Raw genomic sequence first — 16,017 nt, 5'->3', positions numbered from 1 at the left:
CCAATCAGTCACATTGCACACCAATCAGTCACATTGCACACCAATCAGTCACATTGCACACCAATCAGTCACATTGCACACCAATCAGTCACATTGCACACCAATCAGTCACATTGCACACCAATCAGTCACATTGCACACCAATCAGTCACATTGCACACCAATCAGTCACATTGCACACCAATCAGTCACATTGCACACCAATCAGTCACATTGCACACCAATCAGTCACATTGCACACCAATCAGTCACATTGCACACCAATCAGTCAAGAAACAAACCTGTCCTTCCACAATGGTTTTGTGTGTGTGTGTGTGTGTGTGTGCACGTGCGTATGTATATATGTGTGTCTGTGTGTGTGTAAGTGCGTACGTGTGTGTCTTGGTTTGTGTCTCTGTCTGTGTGATATTTATATGATCAACGAATCCAGAATATGTCATAGTCAATAATTCAATCCTGAATATTGAGTTTCACCCTTTGACTCGTCGCGATATAACCTTGAACGGTTGAAAACGACGTTAAACACCAAATTAATAAAGAAAGAAATACCCTTTGACTCGGGTTTTCGCATAAAAGTCATCGTGCAACACTTATACAGTTTCACCAAAACAGAAAGGAATGTGACATGTGTAAAGGAATGCGTTTTAGATCTTTTGAAGTTAATAACCGGATTAATAGCTGTGATGTGAAGAAGATAGATCAGCTAAATAAAACATAAATCAGCCTGCAGCCATCATTTCTCTAGACAGGCTCTCCCCATGTATACATAATAATAATGATAATAATAATACTAATAATAACTGCACATTTTAAGTGCCTACCTATGGCTCTAGGCTCTTTACAAAAGAACATATACAAAATAGAACAATTAAATGTACAACCTACATAAAACAATTAATCATGCGGACAAAAATCACCACATGTACTCTTCACACAATATTCATATGCTATACACACATACCCATAGCGAACACTTTCAACAATCATACCAACTGGGAGAAGAGTACGTGCAGAAATGGAATGGAAAATACATTAGGCCGGGTTGGTGTAATATTGTGTGAAAAAGAAAGTTTTCAACTGTTGTTTGAAAGAGCTGAGAGAGGTACAGTGTCTGACAGAGAAAGGAAGAGAGTTCCAGAGTGGTGGTGTAGATCTATACACTTTGTGACGTGGGATTGCGTGGGGTCGAAACCATTTGCAACCAAAACAAAATGCTTCCAGATAAATTCCTTCATGTGTTAGCGATCATATACACGATCTAAGATCTGCCAAGGATTCTGCATGTTATCAAAGTATCCCCCCCCTTAAACACACACACACACACGCACACACACACACACAAACATACACACACACACACACACACAAACATACACGCACACACACACAGGCACACACACACACAAATACACACGCACGCACACACACACACACACACACACACACACACACACACACACACCTTTTTTTTAATTGATTTCTGTGCACAGTTAGAATTATGTGCTGAACTAATTCGCAGATCGACACCGAAATTAATGTTACTGGTGCACAAAAAGCAGTCAGACCGTTGATTCCTGGTACGTCTCCAAGTGGAAGGCTGCTCTTATCCCATGTAAACACCTGGCCATGTAAACACCTGGCCATGTAAACACCTGGCCATGTAAACACCTGGCCATGTAAACACCTGGCCATGTAAACACCTGGCCAGATTTCATTGTGTTGGTGTCTGAGAACGCGTATATATATACATAAATGCATAATTTGTACTATTAGTGCAGATACTTACGTTCGCGTGTCACCAGCACCAGCTAAAAACAGGAGTAACAATGGCTCCAGCACAAAACAGGACGCCCTGATATGGCCCTTCGTGGTCGGCTGGGCGTTAAGCAAACAAACAAACAAACAAACAAACAAAACAGGAGTAACAATGGCTCCAGCACACAACAGGAGTAACATCGGTTCCAGCTGAAAACAGGCGTAACAATGGCTCCAGCTGAAAACAGGAGTAACATCGGCTTCAGCTGAAAACAGGAGTAACAATGGCTCCAGCACAAAACAGGAGTAACAATGGCTCCAGCTGAAAACAGGAGTAACAATGGCTCCAGCACAAAACAGGAGTAACAATGGCTCCAGCACACAACAGGAGTAACAATGGCTCCAGCACAAAACAGGAGTAACAATGGCTCCAGCTGAAAACAGGAGTAACATCGGCTTCAGCTGAAAACAGGAGTAACAATGGCTTCAGCACAAAACAGGAGTAACAATGGCTCCAGCACAAAACAGGAGTAACAATGGCTCCAGCACAAAACAGGAGTAACAATGGCTCCAGCACAAAACAGGAGTAACAATGGCTCCAGCTGAAAACAGGAGTAACATCGGTTCCAGCTGAAAACAGGCGTAACAATGGCTCCAGCACAAAACAGGAGTAACAATGGCTCCAGCTGAAAACAGGAGTAACAATGGCTCCAGCACAAAACAGGAGTAACAATGGCTCCAGCTAAAAACAGGAGTAACAATGGCTCCAGCTGAAAACAGGCGTGGCACAGTCGCCGTTGGGATATATTGTTATTCACAAACTGTATTTTAGTGTGTGTGTGTGTGTGTGTGTGTGTGTGTGTGTGTGTGTGTGTGTGTGTGTGTGTGTGTGTGTGTGCGTGTGTGTGTGTGTGTGTGTGTGTGCTGTTGCTATTGTACATCGCCGTGAGCTCTAGTGAGAAGGGGCGATTAATAAGTGTTCATTATTATTATTATTATTATTATTATTATTATGATATATTATGAGGGTGTAACCTTGTAGTGTATCAAAGAGGATTAACTATGCCGCTAAACACCCCGCGCCTGGGTAAGGACGCAGGTCTACACACACCTACGGGTGTGCAATGTGTTATTTATTGATATGTGTGTGATTGCACTGTAAATAATGTTATGTTGTTGTATTTTGTCCAATGATTGTACAGCGCTTTGAGCAGGGTTAAACCATGGATACATGCGCTTTATAAATAGTATGCATTATTATTATCATCATTAGGTGTACATGAACTCTTATTGAACATGACCGTGGATTTGGTGGATGCACGTTTTACGTGTGTTCTGTGCGTTGTCAATCACTATACAGCATGATAGAAATCGTTTAATATTTGGCGTATTCATGAATCAAACAACAAGAAAGGTGTCGGAACGTTTAATTATTGGCAAAACAAAACGTTGCGTTCGTTTTCATGAATGTTTTCCTCTGTCCCTCCTCCCTCCCTCCCTCCCCCCCACCCACCCTCGTTGGGTAATTGGGAAGAAGGGTTGGCTCAGTGAACGTTTCCTGTCAGGACACTTTACAGTGCTACCTGTGTTAAACGACACCCATTGGACCGGCCAAAAGTGTATCTACAGGGGCGGATCCGAGGGGGGGGGGGGTCCGGGGTTTCCGGAAACCCCCATTAGCCTAAACAAAAATAATAATAATAAAACAAGTCGCGTAAGGCGAAAATACAATATTTAGTCAAGTAGCTGTCGAACTCACAGAATGAAACTGAACGCAATGCCATTTTACTCGTAGCATCGTCAGGCCACCGCTCATGGCAAAGGCAGTGAAATTGACAAGAAGAGCGGGGTAGTAGTTGCGCTAAGAAGGATAGCACGCTTTTCTGTACCTCTCTTTGTTTTAACTTTCTGAGCGTGTTTTTAATCCAAACATATCATATCTATATGTTTTTGGAATCAGGAACCGACAAGGAATAAGATGAAAGTGTTTTTAAATTGATTTGGACAATTTAATTTTGATAATAATTTTTATATATTTAATTTTCAGAGCTTGTTTTTAATCCGAATATAACATATTTATATGTTTTTGGAATCAGCAAATGATGGAGAATAAGATAAACGTAAATTTGGAGCGTTTTATAAAAAAAAAATAATTTCAATTTTCAGATTTTTAATGACCAAAGTCATTAATTAATTTTTAAGCCACCACGCTGAACTGCAATACCGAAGTCCGGGCTTCGTCAAAGATCACTTGACCAAAATTTGAACCAATTTGGTTGAAAAATAAGGGCGTGACAGTGCCGCCTCAACTTTCACAAAAAGCCGGATATGACGTCATCAAAGACATTTATCAAAAAAATGAAAAAAACGTTCGGGGATTTCATACCCAGGAACTCTCATGTCAAATTTCATAAAGATCGGTCCAGCAGTTTAGTCTGAATCGCTCTACACACACACAGAGACAGACAGACACACACACACACACACACACACACACACACACACACACACACACACACACACACACACACACATACACCACGACCCTCGTCTCGATTCCCCCCTCTACGTTAAAATATTTAGTCAAAACTTGACTAAATATAAAAAGAGAGAAAAAAATTGAAAATAAAGAAAAATGTATGCTCAGATTGCACCAGATTGCTCTTTTTTCCTTGATTTGTATCAACATGTGTCTTCTAAGTGACTGTTTTGGAAAGTAGTTGGGTAATTTGTTGGCTCGGGTTGCACCCGATCGGTCAATTGCCGTTATTTTGATCCAAATTTGTCTTCTTAAATTTACTTTTTGGAAGGTGTATTAGGAGAAGTGTTTTGGCTCAGAATGCACCAGATTGCTCTATTTTGCTTGTTTTTATCATCATTTTCCGGGGGGGGGGGGCATACCCCCGTACCCCCCTATGAGGTTTTGAACACTTCGCGCCATCAACTAAATGCTTCGTGTCGTCAAATTATCCCTAACAGAAATTTGGAAACCCCCCCTTAAAAATGATGTGATCCACCCCTGATCTACAATGCAGGTTGCCTTAAATGGCGGGTATAGTTTAGTCACGACAACAGACAAAAGCCTGGCAAGAACTTTCTATAGAACGTGTCCTTAATGGGAGGTGTCTTCTCGTCAGAGGGGCCTTACATGGCAGGTTCCACCGTAGTAGGCATACTAATGATTAATTACACTTCAACCGCAAAACCAAAACAACCAGAATTATAGGCCTAGCTAATATCAAATTCCGTCAGATAGAGCATGTCTGAATTCCTAAGCACTAAATGTAAACAAACAAGCCCAGCAAACATGCAAATCGAGGAGCCGTGTTACTTATCACAACTCCTGTTACGCCACTCCTTATCCGAAAAAGGTGGGGACATTTTCAGGTGCTTCGCGGTTGATAAATATACTTTACCAACCTTTTGATTGACAGCTGGGCATGACAGGGGCGACAAGCCTGCAAAGGAGCAGACGACATAAATGCAGATGGCCTGCTTGCGGCGTATGATTAAACCAGATGGGGGAAGAGCAATAAATTTCAAACCAGAGTTAAAAAGAAATGGAGAAAGAAAGACAAGAATAACCTTGAAGAGGTATTACGCAAAATCATAAAAGTCGGAGGCACGAATTCCGACTGCGACAGTCGGCCGTTTCCGTGTCTCGGCACGCTCCCTCGCTGTGGTGTCTGCAGTCCGTGGTGAAACGCAGACGCTCAGCGCAGTCTTCCTTTCTTTCTTGCCCAAAGCAGACGACACGGGAGCTGCCCAGTCCAAGAGGGCCATGTCGAACGCTGGGCGACCTTTGATGGTTGTCCTCGGCTTACTGGTGAGTGGAGCTTGAATATCATGACACATATCGCACGTTACTATGGTAGCGTACATATAACCTGTCAAAGCTTGTCACTGTTTTAACGATCGCTTCATTTTGTGTGTTTTATGTTTGACTTTTTGCGTGATGTGCCACACTTGTGTCTGAGACTGAGAGAGTACTGTTGGGCGCATGCAGATGGTGTTTCGTGTCCTTATGCTGTACATCGTGATGTGTTTTCTTTTTCTGAACAGCGGAGCATTGAGGTGAGACATCATGCATGTAGGTAAATTGCTGTCTGGTGGTGCTGATGAATGAATAATATTATATATGACGCTGTAAATTACTGGGTGGGTCTGTCTTCCTACAGTTACAGAGTGCACATGGTGTCTAGGCTGTGTAGTATCCCCAGCACAGACGTGGAAAATACGTGATCTGCTTCCCAAAGTAAGGTCCAAACTGATTTTATGTCACTAAATATGATTACGCAATTTTTCGTCTGTCAAATATGGTCACGAAACTTGGGCAAAATGTTCTTTCTCCGAAACTATTACACGGTGTGACCACGGACTTGGACACTCACGACGTAAACATAGACTTTTTGTTTTGAAAGAATGTGAATTAAAACGTGACATGAGATTTAAAGTGCCGTTTTGAATGAACCTGTGTCTTTTGCGTGCTATCGGATGTTATAACAGGATGCTAATTTTACCAAGATAATAGAGCAATACGAATAATAATGAAAGGGTGAACTAGTTTGAGTTTGCTTCCTGTCAACTTAGAAGGAGGAAACTCAAAATTCGGAGTGTTCCCACTTTCATTATATTTTATTTGTATTTTTGACCAAAATACCAGATCGAGATTTTTATTGTTCTCCGTGACCGCTCTAGCCCTAAGTATGAGTTTTAGTATGCCTGTGACATGGTTCAAAGAAGGGAAATCCATTGTCCAATCAATACATTATCAATTATTTTGTTTACCCACTTTCAAAATCGATATATCGAAGTTCCAGTCAATGTTTTCTTTTTAAACATTCCATGAGCTTCGCCGTGTGTCTCTCTGTGTTCATATCTCTGTCAGTCTATCACTGTTTCTTATCTGTCTCTCTGTGTTCATATCTCTGTCAGTCTATTACTGTTTCTTATCTGTCTCTCTGTGTTCATATCTCTGTCAGTCTATCACTGTTTCTTATCTGTCTCTCTGTGTTCATATCTCTGTCAGTCTATCACTGTTTCTTATCTGTCTCTCTGTGTTCATATCTCTGTCAGTCTATCACTGTTTCTTATCTGTCTCTCTGTGTTCATATCTCTGTCAGTCTATCACTGTTTCTTATCTGTCTCTCTGTGTTCATATCTCTGTCAGTCTATCACTGTTTCTTATCTGTCTCTCCATCCGTCTCCCTCTCTGGTTGTCTCTCAATATTGCTATGTCTGTCTTTTTCTAATCTCTGTTCGAGTGTCTCTGTCTCTATTTCCATCTGCGTCTCTTCCCCCCCCCCCCTTCTCTCTCTCTCTCTCTCTCTCTCTCTCTCTCTCTCTCTCTCTCTCTCTCTCTCTCTCTCTCTCTCTCTCTCTCTCTCTCTCTCTCTCTCTCTCCCCTTTTCTCTGCACTATTCAGAAAATTGAAGATACCCTATATTCTTTAATTCAATCAAGCAACTTTTAAGGTAAACTCTTGGCCAAAATCCACGTCTCAAATCGCTCAATAGGCATCATGGTTCGGTTAATGGTTCGTAATTATGTCACCATACTCCGAGAGTTCCTGAAATTAAACGATGTCCGGAAATAACTATGTCACATTTTTACCTTTTATATATATAGGGGTGTGTATAGGATTCGGTCGATGTGTTTGTTTGTTTGTTTGTTTGTGTGTTTGTGTTCGCATATAGATCTCAAGAATGAACGGACCGATCGTCACCAAACTTGGTGAACAGGTTCTATACATTCCTGAGACGGTCCTTACAAAAATTGGGACCAGTCAAACACACGGTTAGGGAGTTATTGGTGGATTAAGATTCTACAAGGACTTATAGAGGGACATATTAATGGTCAAAGGGAAATAACCTTCTCAGTTGGTGGCAGTGAGAATGGTTATTTCCCTTTGACCAACGGGGGTGTTTTTCCTACCTCGGAGGAATTTCTTGTTTTCATATAAACACTGAGGCAAGCCTACAATGTCCCCTGTAGCTTGCCTCGGTGTTTGTATAAAAAGGGAAATGCAAATAAGGGAAAGTAACTCTTCCATAACCCATACAACCCCGACAAGAGTTATTTCCGGAATTCTTCTATTAGTTTTTGAAAAGTTGAAATATTCAAATTGTAAACGCGATGTTTGGGTAATTTTTGCAGACTGTAATTCTGCCATGCACTGTCTTGCGTTCTTTTCCGTCTTACTTGTTTGATGAATCCTGTCTGTCGATACGACGTGAAGCAGGCATCTTACGCCATCTGTGATCAATTATTCATTACTGCAACCAACTAGAAGTTTAGATACACAAACGTGTCACTGATGTGCAGGTTGGAATTTGCTCTCTTCCGTTTGCTTTTGCCTGATTACACCGTTCAAACGGACACGCAACTAATGACAACAAAAGGGATTTTCTTGAGAAGGGTTTACGGGAGTCGTGTGCCCGTGAACGATGTCGACTTCCGGTTGCAAAAAACAGTAAACAATAAGTTTTGCGCAATAACGACCAGTTCGGTCTTAGTTAGCGTCCAAACTTACGTTATCTTATTTCAGTCAAGCCTCTCCGTCCATCAGGTCTGGTCAAACTGTGCTAAGTTCGCCCGCTGAAACGTTCCTTCTTATGACTATTGGGTGACGTCATAAATCGTTCAAGAGCAAAACTAATCGTTCAAGAGCAAAGCTAACTTTCTCTAGTTGGCTTTGTGTGCAAAATGGTAATAATTTGCAGGAAACGATCCTAATATCAATTCGAGCACAAGATATCTACGTGGATTCAGGAGAAAAAAATAAAGAATACAATGGGACTGCTTTCGTGTCTGTTATTTGCACTTCGACTAAAGCAAAATTGTGACCCTCCACCACGAAATGAGTCGCATGTCACCTCGCGCGGTTCTGCGCTAGGCTCAATATAAGTCCGGGGAGTGTCTGGTAACAGTGTGAGGGTCACCTTAGTCACAGGCTTATAACTCACACAGTTTTCGCTCTTTTCTAAAACGGGTTTCACCACTGGATAGAGCATAAAACACTCTTTCGGAAAATGTAAAAATATGGAAATCATGCAAAGGTGACATGCGACTCATTTCGTGGTGGAGGGTCACAATTATGATCAAAGAATGTTTGACCGAAATTGTGTGTGAGTGACGTCATTCGTGACGCATCAATTTGTATTCAAAGGGGCAAAAGGGATGGTAGATATTTGTTTTCTGGACTCACGTCCTCAATAAACTCCTACACTTCTTCACGCTCGTGAATACTGTGAGTGACATCATTTGTTTCGCATGGGACGCAAGCAGATCGCTTTTTTTAAAGTACTTAAGTGACGCTGAATATTTGATTTGTTTACCTTATAGTGTCTGGCGTACCTACTGACCTGCCCAACACCTGTGATTGATGATGTGGTAGATAGTTATGAATTAAACAAGTTTAAACTTTCAAGCTGAAAGTGCGAACAGGGTCAGACAATGTTTGACCGAAATATAAGTATTTTTATTGAGAGACAAAAGTCGCCATAGTGCCGCCTCAATTAATATAAGGACGTCATCAAAGACATTTATCGAATTAATGAGAAAAACGACTGAGGATTTCATCTGCAAGTATTCACTTAAAATTGTTCATGTACATTTTGTCCATTAGTCTTCTTGGGGTCGCACCACACACACACACACACAGACACACACACACACACACACACACACACACACACATACACACACACACACACACACACACAAGCACGAGCACTCGCAAAAACACGTATGCACACGCGCACACACACACACCTCCCCTCAATTCCCAGTCTACTGGAATATGTTTATTTAAAGAATTACTTAATAGAAAAAAGATATTAAAAAAAAGGAGGGAGAAAACATGCATTAACACGCTATTGCTTATGTCCATACGTTGAAAAGTATAAATCGAGCTTCCATGTCGCTCCTGGACTTTGTTAACATTGATTTTTTTCTTTTCTGTTTTCCGTCACTTGGCAATACAAATCGTGACATCCTTTAAATCATTTGGCAATATTAGTCATTATCCACCAGGCTAACTGTTCTGCGTAAAGTATGATGACGCGCTGCAAACGGCACGTAAATTGTCTCATGTGCGTGTAAACTGTCTCATGTACATCAATGTGTATTCAAAGGTAAAAAGGGATGATCGATATTTGTTTTCATGACTTTTATCTCCTCAATAAACTCCTACGCTGCTTCACGCTTGTGAATACTGTGAGTGACATCATTTGTTTCGCATGTAGCGAAGAAGATCGCTTTCTTTTTTAAGTAGGAAAGTAACGCTGAATATTTGATTTGTTTACCTTATAGTGTCTCACATACCAACAGCCCAGCCGGCCATCACATGTGAATGGTGCGGTGGTAGGTAGTTATGAATGACAACGCTCATTGGAATTCACGTCGCAGAAGCCCGTCAAGTGACCGACAGTTTCTCCTTGTCCGTAAGGTTAGATGACGGCCTCGATTGACTTGTTGAATTGTTGGATGGTGGGGGGGGGGGTGTTAAAGATCCCTTTATTCTCGTGTTTATATATCCATCTTGTAAATCACCAAACCTCTGCCCACGCGTGTGCTCAGTATAAGAGCATGCTTTAATTTGTACACATCTCCGACATCTACAGCCTGGCTTTGTTTCTGTTCAGTTTTCTTCTTTTTTTTTTCCTTTCTTTTTTTGCTGAATAATATGTGTGACTTACACCCGTGTTTATCTGCAAAATGAATTTAACATAAAAAAAAAATCCAGTTCACAAATGAAGCAGTCCGACGGTCGACTATTTGAATGTGCGCAAGTGGGAGGATGCTATTTTCGCATTTAAAAGCCTGTCAGACAGATCTTTAGTGGTGTTCATGATCGTTTCCGCAGGAAAGATGGTGCCTTTAACAATCAATCAATCCTGTCTAGTGTCTAAAATTTAAGCAACTTCTTGCAAAATATTTTTTGGGGTGTTTGTTTGGTTGTTAAAATGGTGTTTTTTTCCTTCTTTTTATCGAAGAGAAAAGAATGGATTATGGCAAAAAGAATGAGGGACAAGCGTTCATACGTTTCAAATTTAACAAGAAATGTTAAAATTTCTTTAGATTTTATTATATACAAAACTGAGTTCCGGGGGGTAACATGGATGAGGCCGTCCTTCTATATGTATCTTCTCAGTTATGACAGTATCATACATAATGTCCCTCGCAAGCGCCAAGGACCTGTGAGGGTGTGAATTTTACATGTCCACAGCTACAGCATTACCCAGCCCGTGTATTCATTTTCCCAAATTGTCGCGCCTTCTTTCCTGTCAGAACTATTGCAACATGGCCATTGCTTGTCTTTTCTATCATTTGGCAACGTATAAATCATCACCTGTCTTTTTAATTTTTTTACAACAAAAAGTATGACCTGTTTGTTCAATCACTTGGTACTGTAAATCATTATCCATCTGTCTTGTCGTCATAAGCCTGCAATCGTTCTTAAGGAAGTGTCAGGAACGCCACCTGCTTTGCATATGACACAAGCGGATTTTGTTCTCATAAAAAGACGTGAATGATGACGAATGATTGTTTTCTCCGTGTCTTATGTACCCCCCACTGCGCCCAACACCTGTGAAAGCAGTAAAGTCAGTATGGGCAGTTATAAATGACAACACAACTTGGCAGTTAGCCTGAAAGTGGTTTACAGTCTCCTTCGTCATAAGTAGTCTGATGACTATGACGAATATATATGTGAATATTAAATAAAAACAACAGCAAGGCATGTGACATGAACGTTATATTCATAACAAAACAAAACGTTAAAATCACTGATCTTCGACCCAGCGGTCTTTTAAAGGCTGCCATATTCATAGCGTTCATTCATTAATTCATATTGTTTACATGTGCCAATAATGTTATAAAACTGTACATAAGGGGATATAATAACGATTGGCTGTAGCTTTCGAACACAGAAAAAAATATTTCAGTATTGCAAAATGGTGTTGATAGTGTCAAATGTAAACAGAACAGTCTCAAAGTGAAAGTGGATGTTTTCCGGAAACTGATTGCGCAGGCGAAAATATACGATCTCTCACAGCACATATTCGCAAGAATAAGGCCACAGGCTTCAGCTGACAAGCTACAAGTACATCTAATTTTCTAATTGGCCTATGTACTCACGTGTCCAGCAAAACTTTGGCGAGTTCAGTATCCCCTTTGTACTTGGTTCTCAATTGGAAGCGATGGCCCTCTGACGAAAACACTCTTTCTTTCAGCGCGACCCAGCGCTGGTGCTGCGTGGTGATGAAGCAGGGAGTCCACTTTTTCTTCTCAGCAGATTTAGTGGCCTTGACAGCTTTAGACGGGTTTACTTCTATCTTTTTTGCCATTGTACGCAACCGCGCTTTGACTGTCTCCGACGCCATCTTTGGTTTACGAAACGTCACGAAGTGACGTCAACGGTCTAAAAATAGCCCAAGTCCTGGAGAACTGTTGCTAAACAATGCAATAAAGAATTAATTATTTCTCGTAATTGGTAAGGACTTCAAACCTAAAACTTTGCAGGAAGCTTAATTTATACATCCCCGCAACGATGGGAAAAGCCCTGGAAGTAATTAAACTAACTAAATAGGGCTATATGTCAGCCTTTAAGAGTACAGACAGACGAACATTTATAATACAGAAAATAAATGTATCTGACAAATTGTCCCGAGTCTCGCTTGTGTCTTCCCGAACGAGCGTCTGTACAGTTTGTCAAATAGGTATATTTTCTGTAGTATAAGTGTTTGTGTGTCTGTCCACTCAAAAGACCGCTGGGTCGAAGATCAGTGATTTTAACGTTTTGTTTTGTTATAAATATATAGTTCCTATAACATACGTTGTTGTTGTTTTTATTTAATATTCACATATTCGTCATAGTCATCAGACAACTTATAACGAAGGAGACTGTAAACCACTTTCAGGCTCACTGCCAAGTTGTGTTGTCATTTATAGCTGCCCATACTGACTTTACTGCTTTCACAGGTGTTGGGCACAGTGGGGGGGGGGGGGGGGGGGTACATAAGACACAGAGAAACTTTATATTAAGTTTTTATATTCTGAATTTTGGGACGTTAGCAGTCTATTTGTTTTTAGATTACATGTGAATATAGTACAGTTACCATGGGCAGTTATAACTGACAACTCAACTTGGAAGTGGTACACACATCTTTCTGGAATACACGTCTCCAAGTTTGAAGGGCAGCGAACGTGAATATACAAACGAATTTCATGTCATGAAGTGTGAACGTCGTTGTTCATTTGAATTCTTCTTCTCTCACGTGCCACAAGATTAGTTCTGCATACCTCTCACCTAATTACTGTTGTCTATATTTAGACTGCTTGCATCCGTTTGTTTATTAAAACTTGTCATTACAATACAATACAATACCGTGCAATACAATACAATACAATACCATGCGAAACTATGCAATATAATGCAATATAATAAGATACAATACAATAATACTTAATTATCTCAACTTGAGAAATTACATTGTGGCTGAAACAGTTTACACAATGATAACATTAAAGCACTTCAATATCAAACACACAAACACACACACGCACACACACACACACACACACACACACTCGCACGCACGCACGCACGCACGCACGCACACACACACACACACACACACACACACACACATAATTAACGCCTGTAGGAACTCCTTTTTTCCCGGTATCCCAAAACATGCTCTTTGATCAAAGTAGCAGGGAGATCACTCCCGTATCACACATGAAGCACCATCCTCTTCTCTGTCACAATCACATTATTTCCCAGCTTCATCGTCAGTTGCTTGTTGCTCACGTCAAGCGTGAAGATTGTGCTGTTGAAAGTTGTAGTCTACTGTCACGAAGACGGATGTGTCCTGCCGTCAAACTTGTTATGCAGCACGCAGGGCGAATTCTGAACAGCTTCAATCCGTCTCGGTGCGTAAAAAGTTCAAATACAAAGCCTGGTACTGTCGGGCAAACATTGAGTGATCGGCCCAAAGTAGGGCGATGCATGTTGTAGTTTGTGAAGACGCAAGTCATGTTGGATTGTGATGGGCGGAGGGGGTGTTAACGGAGAACGATACCGATGTAGGATCCGGTCCGGTCCCCCCTCTGAAGTAGTCCCCCGGGGGACCAATTCGTGGCAAAAACTGCTCTATAATGGTCCCCCCTTAGACATCCAGCCTCGTTTTTCTTAGGCATTCAAGCCATTTTCAATCTATATCTTCGTCCGGTATTATGTAGTGCACAGACAGCAATCTCTTTGTTTGACTATATTTTGCAGAAAATAAAATAGATCTGATTTATAATGCCGTTCAAAAGAAAAATCACATGAAATAAAATGAATAATAAATAAATACTGATAAGAAGAAATGAAACCAGTCTCTGATTCTTTCCTTTCTTTTCTCTAAAATTGCTGGTAACATTACTAACATTGTATAACAAGAAAAACGAGGCTGGATGTCTAAGGGGGGACCGGACCGGATCCTACACCGGCACATGCACAGCCTGGCGGTGACCTTACGATTTAATTTTCTATTGCTGATATGTTGAAGTCACCGAGACAAACTTTGTTTACGAAATTCCTTGTCACTTCCTCGGCAGACATGCTGAAGAAGTGACAGAATTTACGTGACGCAATTATTCCCGTTATGACGCCTTTTCGGAAAAAAATTGGCTTTTGACGTCAGAGATTTCATATCGAAAGAGAGGGTCAAAAAGGGGTGTCTTGATGTTGGTTTTTTAATCGATTTCGTATGTTTGTAGAGGCACAGTGTTTTTCGTGTGAATTGATTTCGCAAATGACATAGGTACCGGTGTAATTTACTAAATTAATTCGGCATAAAATGTGCGCCCTGCAGAGAAAACAACCAGGATGTACATGGGTGGGATTCTTCCGGTATATTATTATTCTTTCTTTCTTTATTTGGTGTTTAACGTCGTTTTCAACCACGATGGTTATATCGCGACGAATATTATTATTATTATGGTGAGCTTATATAGCGCGAACCACAATTAACTGTGCTCTCCTCGCTTTACATAATAATAATCATATATTCCAGAAATCCGGATTCGTAATGTCTGTGGTGACGGTTTTTGGTTGTTAATTATACAAATCCTTCAGCATCTGGGGGCCCCGAGACCCCCCCCCCCCCCCTTAACATTCTTCAGGATTCATGACATTTTAATTTTTTCAGTCCCTCCCATGGATGTAAATGTTTGGTATGTGTCCAAGTGGAGGGATGCTCTTGCCCCATGTAAAACCTGGCCCCATGTAAAACCTGGCTCCATGTAAAACCTGGCCCCATGTAAAACTTGGCCCCATGTAAAACCTGGCCACATGTAAAACGTGGCCCCATGTAAAACATGGCCCCATGTATGACCCCATGTAAAACATGGCCAGATGTAATAACTAGCCCCATGTAAAACATGGCCACATGTAAAACATGGCCCCATGTAAAACCTGGCGCCATGTAAAACCTGGCCAGATGTAATAACTGGCCCCATGTAAAACATGGCCACATGTAAAACATGGCCACATGTAAAAACTGGCCCCATGTAAAAACTGGCCCCATGTAAAACATGGCCACATGTAAAACATGGCCGCATTGAGTTGGTGAGCCGAATCGTTTTAATTAAGGTTGTCCCACAACCATTTCATTGGTCGTAGGGGAGCGAGATGTATATCTAAACTACTCTCGGGCTATCTCCTCTCTCTCCCTGCCTTCTCATTTCCCGGTGTAACACGAAATTTTTACTCCACGAAAAATTTACTCCGGAGTAAATATTTCGTACGAAATTCTTACTCCGAGTACACTTTTCGTACGAGAAAAGAACTCCCCAAGGCACGAAAAAAATTACTCCCTCCACGAAATTTTTACTCCCCATTTTTTTCACTTTCAGTAAAAATCTTGTACGCAAAAATGGGATGCGGGCGAAGTGATAATGCCAATAAGTGATCTCGCGCACACGAATGTCGTGCTACCCTCCTTCCACCCCTTCCACCACCAAGACTAACCGGGGACAAGGGAGTAAAAATTTCGTACACCTGGCATGGGAAGTTAAATTGCTTGTGTTTGGGTGAAGTAATTTATTCGTTATTTATTCGTCAGGGGAGTAACATTTTTGTACGAAATGTTTACTCGGAACTCACCTGTCTTGGGGAGTAATTTTCTCGTGTAATGGGGGAGTGCTTTTTTCGTAAAGGGAGTAAAAATCTCGTGGGAGTAATTTTCTCGTGTTACACCGGCCCTGGATATG

The 16,017-nt window shown here is 41.1% G+C and overlaps 1 protein-coding gene across 3 annotated transcripts in view; it reads left to right on the top strand.

Moving 5' to 3' along the window:
- Positions 1-5,235: 5,235 nt before the first annotated feature.
- Positions 5,236-16,017, top strand: part of LOC138976669 (uncharacterized) — a 72,067-nt gene continuing 61,285 nt past the window's right edge. For 2 of the 3 annotated variants that reach the window (XM_070349547.1, XM_070349545.1), the window contains exon 1: positions 5,236-5,581. In XM_070349547.1, the coding sequence (XP_070205648.1) occupies positions 5,537-5,581 (45 nt within the window). In that variant the 5' untranslated portion in view covers positions 5,236-5,536. The remainder of the gene's footprint in view (positions 5,582-16,017) is intronic. The other variant, XM_070349546.1, reaches the window with a different exon arrangement.

The sequence above is a fragment of the Littorina saxatilis genome, linkage group LG9 (genome assembly GCF_037325665.1).
Source record: "Littorina saxatilis isolate snail1 linkage group LG9, US_GU_Lsax_2.0, whole genome shotgun sequence".
NCBI lineage: Eukaryota > Metazoa > Mollusca > Gastropoda > Littorinimorpha > Littorinidae > Littorina > Littorina saxatilis.
The sequence above is the reverse complement of the archived record's forward strand: the minus strand, read 5'-3'. Positions and strand labels throughout refer to the sequence as shown.